We start from the raw sequence: 14,963 nt of genomic DNA, 5'->3' as shown, positions 1-14,963 counted from the left end.
AGCTTCCTGCACAGGCAAACTTTTCAGCTTAAAAGCCCTACTCCTGTTCTACACACGGCATCTCCCACTTTCTCCCATGGCACCTGAGCAGCTCTGTGTGTGCTGAAACAGGAAGACCAGCCGAGAGTGCAACCAGCCTTTGTCTGGGGGATAAGCACATCATCTACGTGCCAGCTCACTCTGGCTGAGGGGAGGCAGAAGGGTGTAAACCTCCTAGCTGACAGCTGAGAAGAGCACTCCAGCAGTGTCTACCTGCCTCCCAAAATTCACACCCCAAAGGATGAGCCGCTTGAAAGGGCCCTAAGCCACAAAACGTGTTTCTCCTTTATTCTCTCCCTCTGCCTTCCAGGCTGCTGCCCAGCCCCCTGTGGGCAGCGCCGGGTGTGTCCCTGCTGCCCACCCTCTCTCCCTCTGCGCTGGCACCGCTTCCCCACGCATTGCCCGGGGAGAGAAGGGGTTGAGGTGGGCGAGTGGCTCTGCTTTTACCTGCTCTGGTCCCAGTTGGCAGCAAAAAGGACGAGGATCTTCCTGCCGTAGTGGTCCAGGTTGGCCAGCCCGCCGGGGAAACCATCCTTCAGCGCTTGCTTGATGCCCGGGTCTGTGGCCTTGAAGCTCTTAAACATGTCCAGGTTCTGCTGGCGATATTCAAAGTATTGGGCCAGGAGGCGAAACGCCTCGAAGTGCTGAAACTTCCTGGCCCGCAGAAACCGCAGGATGAAGGCATCGTCGGTGCGGAGGAAGCCGATGTCCGGCCGCGTGATGACCATGTCCCGCACCTCCTGGATGTCCTGGTGCAAAGTGTCGGGGTTCTCGTTCAGCTCCAGCCGGGCTTTCTCCAGAGTCTCCGGGGAGAGACCTGCCTGCAAATGAGTCATGGCGCTGCCCTCCTCCTCCTCCTCCCCGGCTCCGCTGCCTGCGCTCCTCAGCCTCCCGGCCGCTCGCCCCCCGCAGGCGGGCTGCCCCGGCACGGCCGCCCGCCGCTCCCCCGCCGCGCCGGGCCTCGCCCCGCCGCTGCCCGGCCCCGCCGCCGCGGCCAGTCCGTCCGCCGAGCTGCGAGCGGCTCCCAAGCAGCCGGGTCCGGTGGGGCTGGCACCGACACTGCCCCCGGGCTGCGGGCGGAGGCGCGTTATCTCTCTGACATAGCGCCCTCCCCGCCGCGGGGTCCAACGCGCCGCATCATCCCCGCGGCCGCTCCGCGGAGGCGCCGAAACCCGCCGGGAGCGGGGCTGCGGGGCTGCGGGGCTGCCGGCTGCTGCTCAGCGCCCGCCCCCGCCGGTGCCGCTGCCGGTGCGGATCTCGGGCAGGGCGGCAGCGAGGAGCCCGCTCGCTAGGCAGGGCGAGCGGCGCCCGAGGATGCTCCCCTGGCCCGGGGCTGGCAGGGGAGATGCCCTCCCCGGAGCAGCACCATTTACGTAAGATCAGCGCTCACCCCGCTTCAGAAGCATCTCCCTGGATTTGAGGGAGGGTTGGGAAGGAGGGGAAAAAAAAAAAAAAAAAAAAGCTCCACCACCGCCAAACTGAAAGAAGCCAGCGAGGAGGAAAGCCGATCCGCAGGTACTTCGCCGGTACTGCTGCCGAAGCGCGCCTCCCGCTCGCCGGCGGAGCCCGGAGAGCCGAACGGAGCCTCAGCCTGGAGGATGCCCGTGCCCCCCTCCCGCGCCTCCTCCGCTCCCCGCCCCGCTCGCAGACGGCACCAGCCGGCGCGGGGCTGCCCGCTGCGCGGCCCCGCCTTGTGCGCGCCCCCGCTCGAGCCCGCTCTCGCTCCCGCTCCCGCCCGGGCGCGCTCCCGCCGCGCCGCGGCCCCGGCCGTGGAGGCAGCGCGGGGCGGGCGCTCCCCGCTCCCCGCTCCGCTCCCCGCTCCGCCGCTCTCCGCACCGCGCAGCGCAGCCCGCGGGGCGCGGCGCTCCCGGCGGCGGAGTGGGGCGCGCCTGCAGCGCGGGGCTGCGCGGAAGGACATGGTGGTGGCGGTGGTGGCGGTGGTGGTGGCCCGGTGCGGGGCGGTGGCCGGGGCGATGCGAGGTCAGTGGGGCCACGCGTGCGCCCCCACGGAGCATCCCGCGGGAGTCGGACCGAGCGTTCGGCGTCGAGGTCGTGACAACAGCGAGATGTTGTTCATCAAGCGGTGGTTTTCTGAGCAGTCATCTCTGGGACTAAAAAAAGCAGCCTCTTTTGTGGCCTCGTGTTGGAGGCGGCATGTCTTTAGTTGCTTTATAGTGCGAAGGGCAAAAATATCTTACTTCTGTGTGCAGAATATTTCCCTGAGGAAAGACGTCTTTTTTCATGCAGGAAAGTTTGATGCTGCAGTCTCTTTGGGGAAAAGTTTCCGCTGAAAAGCATTTGACCTTTGTCTGTAGGACTGGACCTTCCCGATGCAAATGCGCCTGTGAAAATCAACCTTACACAAAAGACATGGCAAACATGGGAAAGCCTGCAACATGTACCTCCTCCTCCTCCTCCTTCCTATGGGAAGGGCAGCTCTCTGGTACTGCATCGGGCTCCTTTCCCAAGGTGACAAAGCCAGAGCACACAGGCTGAATTACTGAAAAGGCACTGAGGCCCCTGCTCCGTTCAGAGGGTATACATGGAGGATGCACCAGAACAAAGTGTAGGATGGGTTCTCAGACAAATAGCAGGGCTCGCAGAAACATTTCAGAGATAGCCTGAGTGGGCTGCAGGCCAGCACCAGGTGCCTGGCAGCAGGAGGGAGCCCTCTGCAGTGAGCAAGGTCCGAGCAGTGAGCAATGCTTCAGTAGCAAATTGGCATTCTTTTGGAGGCTAAAGAGAGTTTTTTTGGGGGTTTACTGGATTTTGTATGAGTTCCTGCGCTGGGATCAGACTTCCCATGTCCTAGTTTAGGGAGAAACTTTTGGAAGGACCAGTCTAATAATGCCCAGTCATTGTGCCCCAGCTCTGTTCAATCTGAATTTCATTATGTGATTTGAGATGTCTCACAAGAGAGAAAGATATGCTATCTATCTAAGGACTGAATCACTCTCTAAAAATGCTTATTTCTCTTTGTCTGATAAAATTACTTTAAATTACCCCCCTTTTGTAGATGTGATTCATCTGGGTTGATACCTTTTTCTTAGAGCAGTTATTGCTCCTGAAATAGTTTGTGCGCTTTTTTTATTATTTTCTTATTATTCTGAAATCTTCATTTCCCATTGCCCTTACTATCTTCCTCTACATTACCTCCTCAGAGAGCCTTTCAGAATAGCAGTTCCCATCACCCCTGCGGAACAAACTGCCAGACTTTTGCTGCTATCATTTTCCATTTCTGATGCTTCTCCTCTGCCTTTTCCATTGCAGCTAAGCTAATGAAAGAGTAGGTCATGTGACAAGTGCCTTAAATTCGCTCGGTGCGAGGCAAGCCGCAGGCATCCAGTGTCTGGCAAAATCGAGTCCATGATGTGTCCTGTCTGTGACCTTGTAGTGGGTTCACGCTGGCTGGATGCCAGACACCCACCAAAGCCACTTCTCCCTCCCCCCCCACAGATGGACAGGGAAGAGAAAATATAACAAAGGGTTCATGAGATGAGATAAGGACCAGGAGAGATCACTCATCAAATACTGTCATGGGCAAAACAGGCTCGAATTAGAGATATTAATTGAATTTGTTGTTAAGAAAATCAGAGCAGGATGATGAGAAGTAAAGTAAGACCTTCTCTGCACCCTTCTCTCCTTGTTAGCTTTGCCTCCTCCCCCAGTGACTCAGGGAGAAACGGAATGGGGATTATGGTCAGTTCATCACACATTGTTATTTCCACTGCTTGGGGAAAGGAGTCCTTTCCTCACACCAGTGTGGGGTGCCTCCTACAGGAGACAGTTTTCCATGAATTTCTTCAGTGTGAGCCCATCCCACAGGCACAATCTCCTCAAACTGCAGTAATGTGGGTCATTCTTCCACAGGGTGCAGTCCTTCAAGGACAGGCTGCTCCACTGTGGGTCCCCCATGGGATCACACGTCCTGCCAGGAAACCTGCTCCAGCCTGGGCACCTCTCTCCATGGGTCTGCAGGTCCCTACCAGGATCCTGCTCCAGCACAGGCCTCCCATGGGGTCACAGCCTCCTCTCAGGCATCCACCTGCCCCAGCATGGATCTCCTCCGTGGGCTGCAGGTGGATTTCTGCATTGCTGTGGAGCTCCATGGGCTGCAGGGGCACAGCCTGACTCACCATGGGCTGCCCCGTGGGCTGCAGAGAAATCCCAGCTCTGGTGCCTGGAGCACCTCCTGCCCCTCCTTCTGCACTGACCTTGGTGTCTGCAGGGCTGTTCCTCCCACACATCCTCGCTCTGCTCTTCTCTGGCCACAATTACAGCTATGCAGTGACTTTTTTTGCCTCCTGTAAAATCTGTTATCCCAGAGGTGTCACCACCATTTCTGATGGGCCCAGCCTTGGCCAGCAGCGTGTCCATCCTGGAGCTGGCTGGCATTGGCTCTGCTGGACATGGAGGAAGCTTCTGGCAGCTTCTCACAGAAGCCATCCCTGTAGCTCCCCTGCTACCAAAACCTGGCTGTACAAACCCAATTCAGAATTCTATAAGCCAATCCTTAATCTGCTTTAGGTTTTTTTTGCAAATGAATATATAACACCTATATTAGATTTTCTCCTTTACTCCAGAGCACAAATGCACTGAATAGACAAAAGAAGAAAGCTAGCCGAAATTAAAAAGTTAAAAATTTTGACAGGAAAGGCTATTTCTAAAGGTTCTTAATTTAAAATACAAACAAACAACAACAAAAACGGATAATTTATCTGGAAACTTTCATTATTGTTCCATTTTTTGGTTTTCCCCATTTTGACCATATTTAAGGCAATCTTACAATTTTTAAAATTTAAAAACATCCAAGAAAACACAGGAAAAAGTATGAAGCAAGAGAATAAAGAAATGTTGAAGCCAAATGAATTAAATTAATCAAAACCTCTCCATTTTCTATACACTTCCTTTTTAAAGACAGATTCATTCTCCATAAAAATTGATTTAATCATGTAACAATTTGTAAATTTTACTTTGCTGTATTAAAATAAGATTCACTGAATTTGAAAAGCATTTCAAGAAATTAATTTTGGCAATGAATTGTTGAAAGACAGATCAAAATACCCTCATGGAGGTGGAAGGAGGTGCTTTAGCCAGCTCTTTCCTGAAGTGAGTACATTTAGGAGGTGGACACTATGAAAAGCACACATAGCAAGGCAGCTTGAAGGCAGAGTAGGTGAAAGAATAAGATATTGGTCATGTTCTATCTGAGCCACAGGCAATAATAATTTTTTTCAATATTTTGAGATCTTGCATGTAAACACACAAAAGATCTGGTTTAAATAACTTGGTAGAAGGAATAAAAAACACTGTCATCTGCAAGCAGATTTATCAAACCAATTAAACAGGATAATGAAAAAATATGTGCTTTCCAACATGTTAGCCCACCTAAGTCATAAGGGAAAAAATGGAGCCACCAGTGCAATTAGATGCAACCGACTGATGGCAGATTGTAATTTATTTATTGTGCACATGCACTTTTCCCTCTATAAAACAGTAGGAGTGTCTGACTAAATCCATTATGTAAATCTCAGCATCTTTTCACTTGCACTTAAAAACTATTATTTTTCTTTGAGGCATTTATAGTCACTTTTGCCTGAACTTGATACAATTAAAATCCAAGTGCTCTGCAATTCTACAAGCACTGTAGTTAGGTACCTGATTTGAAATAAAACTTAAACACAAATAAGGCACAGAGGTGTTTGTGTAGGTGTTTGATATCAGAGATCTTAACTCACATTCAGAATTACATTGTTTAAAATCAGCAATAGAGCAGTGTGTTCAGGACCAAAAATAGAACGCAGAAATAAAACTTAGAAAAAAATAATGTTGCTGGATAAGAAAATAACTGTATTAAGATCAAGGCTTGTACTACACTTTCTCTGAACGGATTTAAGATCCTAGACAATTCTTGCTGTTGTTTTTTATTTAGAGTAACATTGTCCTTAGCATCCTGCTCTGGGCATTCCTTCAGGACAGTTGTTCACTTAGGATCAAATTTCCAAGACAGTTTGTCCTACATAGCTGTCCTATATAGCTAAAGAGCTGAGAAATATATTTGAAAGTACATATAGCCAGGAATGTAAATGCTCACATCCACTCCTCTTCAGCAGTGTTTTGTGGGTACAAGAACATTTGTGTGTCCTTGAAGCTTTTGAAAAGTGCTAAATACAACTTTGTCGAAAGCACCTAAATGACACCTAAATCAAAACCAGCTAAATTCAAAGCCTAGGTCCCGTTTGCAGAATCAATTTAGAAACTTAATTCAAACATTTTAAGAGCATAAGAACAACTATAGGTGGTCTGAACAAGCATCTTTCTCAGTTCATAGTGTGCCTCCAGAGTGATTTAATGTGGATGCCTCAGGAACAGTGCCAGCTAATGTTAGGCTCTGTGACTCCTGAAATATTTAATTTGGTGTGAGTTAATCTTTGAAGTCTGCTGTGACTTAACGAGTTCCTGTACTACCACCGGGACTTGGCAACTGATTATAAAATCATAGAATGACTTGGGTCAGAAGGTATCTTAAAGATCCTCTAGTTCCAACTCTCATGTCTTGGGCAGGAATGCCACCCACCAGATCAGGCTGGTCAAAGCCCTCACCAATGGGCCTTGAACACTTCCAGGGATGAGGCATCCGTGATATCTCTGAACAACATGGTTCCAGTGTCTCATCACCCTCACAGGAGAGAATTTCTTCCTAATCCAAACCTCTTTCAGTCTAACCCCACTACCCCTTGTTCTATCACTTGTGAAAAGCAATCCTTAACCCTTGCCAAAAGTCCCTCTCCAGCTCTTACTTTAAGTACTGGAAGGCTGCTGTAAGGTCTTCCCAGAACCTTAATGATCTCGTTCATGACCTTGTCTCACTACAAATAACTAATAAATCTTCACAGTTCTAATCTCAGTGGAAGCCACTTGAAGCTGAGGATGAGCTCAGATCCATTCTGTAACTAGGTGAGTTACAGGAATGCAGCCCTGTCTTGGAGCATGATGGGAGTTCTTTACTTAAGCATATTCGTAGAAAATGTCAGGATGCTTGACCTAGAAAGTCCCATTATATCTGAAACAAAGGAACTTCTAGAGCTGAGCTCTGTAGGAAATCTGGCTGCAACTCCAGATGCCAACTGGCTGAAAAATTGGCTTCTGAGAACATGCTAGGCATCTGTCTTTTATTCATCATCATAGGTCTCTAACAACCTAAGGATAAATAGCTTTACAGGAGCCAAGGCATAGCATCAGACCCTAATCAGAGAAATATTTCAGTATGACAAGCCTGCTCACAGAATCATAAAAAAAAAACCAAAACTGGAAGGTATTTTAAGAGATTGCCTAGTTTATCTATCCCCCATCCTGATGGATGCTTGTCTGAATGGCATTTAAAACCTCCAGCAGCAGACACTCCACAGCTTTTCTAGACAGTCTGTCCCAGAGTTTCACTATCCATTCAGGACATTTTTCCCAATGTCGGGCCTATCTATCAATTGCTGCAATTTAGCCCCTTTTTTTAAATCTTATCTACTGTAGACTGACAGAATAATTTATTTCTTTATTTGGAGACTGGTATAAAGTCTAAGGTAAAATATCCTCCTTTTTTAGTTGCACAGCCTTTGTTCTGACTTTTAAAGCACCTCAGATGTACATGGTGAGGAGATGGGTATCAGGAGGGCGTTAACATCCTGGGAATAGCATTTGGATGGGCTTGCCTTTCCTATCTACAAGAGGTCTTTATTTATGCAATCCTAACTGCTGGGGCAGATAGACTTCCAGAGATGTAGTTGTAAGTAGCAATAATTAATCTGTTATTTAGAAAATCTGGCATCTCACAAACAGATGATACACAAAAGTAAAAGTTTCACCGGGCAATATTGCCAACACAAATATCTTAACTGCTGTATTAATCTGGGGAAAAAAATGAAAACAAACTAAACTTAGGTAACTGCAGGATTCTGTCAAGCAAGTTCAAATATCAAATTAGTGTTAGCAAAAAAGGTACCTAGAAATGTAATGAACTTCATTGTTATATTAATACCACATTAACTGGGAGCAAAGCACTTAGACATATTTCACTGCTACAGAAATTTGCATCACAGAGATATGTAGGGGATAAAAGATAATGAATTCATAACTGAGCCAATACTTCCAGTAAGCTTAGTCAAACGATGAGTTAGGACAATAAACATTCCATAGTTTTGGTACCTAATTAATACAGAATGCTGAAGAATGCTAAGGTTGGAATAAATGTACATTTTATTAAAAATGTATGAATGCAGTCCTGGAACAAAATTATTCATTAAATCATTTTAATGCAGATATGAGAACGACATATAAGCCTGAAAAGCTTTCAGTGATGAGCTGTGTCTTGGGTTTCTTGAATTCGATATTCAGACTTGCATACCAAAGTAGAAGGTGATCAGTTTTGTCCTTGAACAAGTCCCAGCACATGCATCAGATGGATGAGAAGCACAGTTTCAGATGAGATGTAGAATGACAAATCTCAGTTCTTTCACTGAACTGGCATCACCTGTGCCAGAATAACTGCAAATCCTTGTAATTGAAAAACCAGGTAATATTTGGTTTGGCTGCACAAAGTGCATGTGTTTGTGATTTCCATGTGCCTCATTCAGTTTACAGCTCAGGAATCTGAGTGCCTTCCCAGCTAGTATCAGCTGTTTTCTTCAAATCCTGATGGGAGAGATGCTGTAGGATGGATTCAGTGCTGCGAAGTTACTCAGAAAATTCCTTTGCCAAATCTGGGGACATGTTTTCTTCTGTATAACTTCAGTGTCTCCAACTTTAAAATCTTCCATTGAATTTTCTTTTAGAGTAAGTTACAGCTTTCATCTGATTAGAAATATTACCTTGCTTTGTTTCGAAAAAAATGGTCTTCTGTTCCTGAAAATACAGCTTTTGAAAAGTTGTCACTGGCTTATTACTCTCCTGGCTTACTTTTCTGTCTTTCTGTGTGTTTTTCTAACTATTTATATTGTTTAGAGCTCATTTTCTACCAAACAAGTAAGCATTTCCAATTACATCCTGGCTTCAAGCTCTCATTTCCTGATATTTCTTTATAATATTTTTAGCTCCTGCTTTGTCCACATGGTCAGGTAACTCTGTAGTTCCTCACTGGAGGTCTGTTTTGCTTGCTGTGTGACATGGATCCCTGCTGGCACACACAGCATCACACATTTTATCTCTAGAGGTGGCACTTTGTACCACATCATGCTTCTTGATAAGGCACACAGCAATTTTTTCTCTTTAACATAGCACCTTCCTGAAGGATACTTTTCCCATGGTGTATAGTTTCATAAACAGATCCATAGGTACTTATTGGTACAGTATTATTCTTAGTGTTTTCTGAGTAACCTTAATTCAAGTCACACCCACTGCAATAATGATTTATGTGACTCTGCCAGTTGCAAGCTGGATGCAATTTCTGACATTAATCCTGCAGTATCACCACACCATTTCTGGCACTGTTTGATCCCCAACATCTAGATGCAATAAAAAATCTGTCATTGTTGAATTGGTTACAGCCACTGATGAGATTACTTGGTACAACCTGCAAGTGAGCTCTTGGTAAACATTCACGTCACCCTTTCACACACAGCAGCTTTAAACTGCCTCCTTTCTGTAGAAGTCGATTATTTTCATCTACTACAACAATACAGTATGGACAGAAACATCCATTCTGATCTTAAAGGTCATCATTTATACCCTTTTGAACGACTGAGTTTGTGAATTTGGCTTGATTCTGTCAGTTACTTTGAAATATCAGAAACTGCTTGAAAGCAAAGCAATTGAATAAAGCTGAAGTCAGCCTGTTCTGTGGCAGCATTTTCAGCTTGTTCAGCAAAAAGTACTTGCACTCCATCACAGCACAAATACTTCAGTCATAAGATAATGTAACTACCATAAGCTCTCTTTAGTAATATAATTTCATTAGGATTTTCTAGTTTTCTCCTTTCTTTGAAAAGTTGGTACATCATCCATATATTTTGTGATTTTCTATTTTATTTTTAGAAGATATCATGAAGGATGAACAAGCTTTCTGCCTTTTAAATGTGTCTCTAGCCTTTTTTCCTTTGGTTAAAAAAAATTCAGACTGTTCAAGAGCTTCATCTATTTACTGAGTCAAAAAAACAGTTTGCACCCAAAAGCTATTGAGTGGCAAAATTGCCTTTTGCTGTAACTTGTTTCAAAATAAATGGAGCCATTGAAAGTCATTAAACCAGAAGGGGAAGAAAGGTGGCCTTGTTTTCTAAACTTACACACATGGAGAGCTTGTTGTCACAGCATCTTACAGACAGTAATGGTAGCAGGCAACAAAAATTCAGTTTTCTTTGAAAACACTGATGGAAACAGCTCAATGCTAACAAATGTAGACACTTTGAGTTCTGGAAATTAACTTCATTCTGCTACTGCTGCAGCTGATTTGATTTTAGTACCTTAAAAATGCTACTTAGGATTCAATTCTTTTGCCAAAGCACAGGCGTTTAGGGTATTTTGAGATGGCTTCAGTAATGGCACTTGGTCTTCAGCCCAGCCCTATGCAGGTGCCATCTGTATCTCAGGGAATCTCACTTGGTGGTGGACACCTGCCTTTTGAAAAGCAAACTAAGCACTATTAAATAGCAACAATGTAGGTTTGCACGTTTACTTTCAGTCCAGCTTGATCACTTAGCTGTCTTCTGGCTGTCAGACTTGGGAGCCATGGAATGGTAGGAGGGGAAAAGGACACCTACGCCTGACCTGTTAATTAATGAGACAAGCGACTACTTTTAGTTTTGCCTAAGTCTAAGGTGCTTTATCACTGAGAAATTCAAAGAAGGACAAGTGCAGAGTGGCTGGCAAGCACTTTTAACAAACTCCCAAGATCTTTCCAGGCATTCTGATTTCTGCTAGAGGCTAAACAACATTCATAGGTTGCATGGCTCACCTTTCTTCTCTGCAGTGACTTTGCCCAGAAGCCAGGAGCAAAAAGAGCTGGGGCTGCACTGAGGCACACAGACATATCTGCAGCAACAAAGAGAACCCTTTTTGTTGAACTCAGCCCACCCAGAGAGAAACCCCAACATTTCTACAGTTGTTCTGGGTGACTGAGAGACCGCTGGGTAGAATAGATGCACTTTCAAACTGCTGAGATTATCAGAGGACTGAGCATGTTCAGGACTGAGAGAAGAAATTTTGAGCTCATTTCTCTGTCTTCAGTTGGAAGTGTAGGAAAATAAATGGAGTCAAGAGGTAACACCAAGGTGTTGCCAGGGCTCAGCAGGCTTTGCCCTCACCAAGCCTTTTCTGCACTAGCAATACTCAAGGTGAGGTACCTTGCTATCTTCTCTTTCAGTCTCACCAAGTCTACCAAAGAGCCTAGAGAGGACCTGAGCCCTAACTCAATAGGTTCTGTAAATAAAAATAAAATACGATCTGCATTTTACCAGTCTTTTGTATAGGCATAAACCTCCCCCAAGCCCTTTTCCACCTCTCTAAGTTCTTTTGAACACAGGTGTTCTTTTCTGACCTTTAGTTCCCAGCTTGTTTCAGTGGATTACCTTAGTGAGGTGGTAGCAGCAAATCTGGAACTAATTTACTTGTTTTCACACATGAGTGCTATGAAAATACCATACCCACATGAAGTCTTGGTCCACAAAGTCAGAGGGACTTTTCATACTGCCTTTGAGAAGTAAGGGAATTCACTCAGTTCCTAAACTTCTCTAGGAATACTTGCAACACAGCTTAGACTAGCAGAGCAGTCTCCATCACCTTGGTTGTCTAAAGCATAATGTTCATGAAAAGTTTAACTGTCTTACTGTTGATAGTGAAACAAAAACAATTACGTATATACCACAGTGGTAACTAATAAATCTACTGCTAAGGAATTGACAAAATTCAGAGAAAGGTAAAACCTGAATCATCAGATTAAATGAGCATCTTCTCAGAGTCTGAATATTTTGTCAGAAGTTCATAGAAAATGCATTTGAATTAATAGAAAGTGGTACTGATGAAGCAGCAGATGTACTTCCACAGGTTCATTGCCTTTCAAGAAAATGGGCATTGTATCATATAAAAAAAGGAACTTTGTTTATTGGACAAAAGGCATTTGATATTCTAGCACCATAGAAGTGTTAAGTAAATCTTTGAATACCTCAAGTCAGAATGCCATCAGATTTCAAACTATCAGGACTACACAAAATGAGTCCAGGATATGCCCGTGCCTGTTGTAAGAGAACTTCTCAAAATTAATTCTGAAAGGGCATTTGGCACAAGCAGCATTTCTGACTTTCCTTATACAGTTTCATACTCTTTGGCATAGAGGTAAATTTCAGTTTAGCACAAAAGCATTCAGCTTCTTAGCTGCCACAAATGTTAATGAGAATCTTTTGGCTAAACCTCTTCCTGCAAATTGGAAAGTTTACATTTAAAGGTCAGAAGGTTTCCATGACATTTGATGGCAATGAAACATATTCCCAGGACACTCTTTATTCTGCCACAGAAAATCAAGTTGCTGAGACTCAAAAATCATCCCAGTAGCATTACTCATGGTTTATAAAGAACAGAAATCTACACTGGTCGCTAAAATATCAGAAATCCAGCCAGATTCTCCTGCACTTTACTCCAGAAATAACCACAACAGCAAACAGTCTGTAGAAAAATGAGTGATACAGAAGCATTTCTAAGCCTACAAATTTGGGTGAGGTACACGGGTGGTTTTGAACAAGTTTCTACCTGCCAAGTCTGTTTCTACTGTGAAGCAATGGCAAAACCAACAAAAAAAATAAAGATGTCAAGAAACTCATTTACGCTGTAATGCTGTTACATACATATAAGCCAAAAAAAAAAAATAAAGTGGACAGCCTCTAAGTGGCTCTGAGATTTTTTGGGTGGGGTTTTATGAAAATCATTGTTTAAACCTCCAGAGTAGACTGTGTGGAGAAAAGGATGGCACAGAAGTCTCTTTGCTCTCAGGAGCTGAATGTGTCCTATAATTTGAATATGGCCATTTATCTGGTTCTATAGGATTTTTGGCAATGGGCTTCAGAAGAGTTGTGAAAGACATGCCATAGTTTCCTCTTCAGAGAAACAATTACTTTATGACAGATAGCTCACATTTCTTGCCATTTAATACACAGCAACCCTCCAAAGAAGTAGCACTCTGTCCAAAAGGATTGGAACAAGAAATGCAATAGCATCTTCTCTATTACTTTTTCACAACATTATCCCACAGAATCTGTCCAGGCACAGATTTAAAGCTGTTTTCTTCAGATAGCTGCAGCAGAAAATTGGTTCTGTCTTTCACAACTTTATGAAAAAGAGTTACAAAAATATAATTCTCCTAAAGGTTCCCTACCATCATCTGTATTGTATGGCTACATGCTATATTAAAAATGCTAACGTTGCCTGAAGAAGGAAGAAAGAAAAGTAGATAATTGGATTTTCTTCTGCTTGTCAGGAACCTACTACTCAACACCAGGCACTGAATGGAAGAGATACCACTGTTTGGTAAGTCATGGTAATTGAACAGCTGACCTAAAAGGGCATTTGACTGTGAACTATAGGTGTCTGTTAAGGGTTTATCACTGCTCCTGATTATATTATCAAAGCCTAGAAAAAGTCACAAATGCTTAAGAGGAGCAAGCACTTTCTTCTGTTATCTGAATTTTTATTCATGTAACTACACTAACCTTAGAAGAATTATCTGTGATTTATAGTAACCAGAGATAAGAATCAAGACAAAGATTGCTTCTTTAAGTTAGATATGTGTCCCATCTGTCTCATGGGGCTATTTCAGACTAAATGTAATAAAACTGGATATGTTCTGTTTGGGCATAAATCTAGATTAAAGACAAACAGAACATGATCTTGATGAAAATTGACACAAGAGAAGATGAGCTGCATTAACTGAATGTCTCAGGTAATAAATGGTGGACAATGCTGAAAATGCTCCTTCATCAGCCATACAAATCACAAGTGTAAGAAATCTTGTTCTATCCACTAGCATTCTTATATGGATCCTTTTGTTAAAGTTTGGATACTGAAAAAAATTTCCTCAATACAAGGCAGAGTCCATTCTCCAGCAGCCTTGTACTCATGATGAGAAACTTGAAAAAGGAGCCTTATTTTTTTCTGTTCTTTGCATTCTGTTGATGTATAATTAGGCAATTTTTTTATTTCTTTGTAATAGCTGCAATAGTTTCTACTGTGCCTTTTATTGAAAAGTGTTGATTTTGAAATGTGCATGTTTTCTTTTATTATTTCATATATTTTTATCCCGTACTCCTTTCTTTTCTGTGTCACTAACTCTCACCCCATTCACCCCTTTTATTTATTGCAGTTAGACTGGTGGCTTGCACAGGAAAAGAAGGAATGAAGGTGGAGGAAAATTAAAAGAATGAGAAAAGGAAAATTGAGAAGAAAGAAAAAGATAATGCATGAGTCAATGTTATAGTGCAAGTTAAATTAGGAAAATAAAAGATCTTTTTAAACAAAGTGCCTAATCTCCTGGAAGATTTGTCAGCTGTATTTTCTGAGGTCATTTAACCTCAATTAACCTCATTTTCTCAATTTCTCTCAATTTCAGTGACTCAAGTTCTGTGAGTCACTATAATAAGTATCGTAAGTATCATAAGGTGCTGGAGCAAAAGGCAGTAAGTCCTGGGTTAGGAAAACAGAGCACACCTGTCACTGGCTGGGCTACATGGGATGTGCTGCCATTCCTTCTGGACAGCACATCCCTCTCCAAACCCACTACCCCATGTAAGAGGACTCTCAGTTGATGATAATTGCCATCCTAGTGATGGCTGTACTGAAGCCAGTGGCCACAAGGAAGTGTCCCAGAGCCCCTGATTGTCATCCTGAGTGGGTGGCACCATTTGCATTCAGACTTCCCAAGAGCTGAGTGCTTTTCCAAGTGATCCTCTCCTTTT

At 44.0% G+C, this 14,963-nt stretch overlaps 1 protein-coding gene and 1 long non-coding RNA gene across 2 annotated transcripts in view; one reads left to right on the top strand and one right to left on the bottom strand.

Annotated features, from left to right (window-relative positions):
* Nucleotides 1–956, bottom strand: part of CLVS2 (clavesin 2) — a 56,572-nt gene extending 55,616 nt beyond the window's left edge. Inside the window, exon 1 of the mRNA XM_063151100.1 lies at nucleotides 487–956. Coding sequence (XP_063007170.1) covers nucleotides 487–875 — 389 coding nt within the window. The 5' untranslated portion in view covers nucleotides 876–956. The remainder of the gene's footprint in view (nucleotides 1–486) is intronic.
* A 72-nt stretch (nucleotides 957–1,028) lies between these two features.
* LOC134416694 (uncharacterized) lies at nucleotides 1,029–14,506 on the top strand. The gene is made up of 3 exons (XR_010027331.1): nucleotides 1,029–1,554; nucleotides 13,490–13,539; nucleotides 14,372–14,506. It is a non-coding gene; the product is annotated as an uncharacterized LOC134416694 (long non-coding RNA).
* Nucleotides 14,507–14,963: the final 457 nt, after the last annotated feature.

This window comes from Melospiza melodia, chromosome 3 (assembly GCF_035770615.1).
Source record: "Melospiza melodia melodia isolate bMelMel2 chromosome 3, bMelMel2.pri, whole genome shotgun sequence".
Taxonomy (NCBI): Eukaryota; Metazoa; Chordata; class Aves; order Passeriformes; family Passerellidae; genus Melospiza; species Melospiza melodia.
This window is presented reverse-complemented; position numbering and strand designations above follow the sequence as displayed.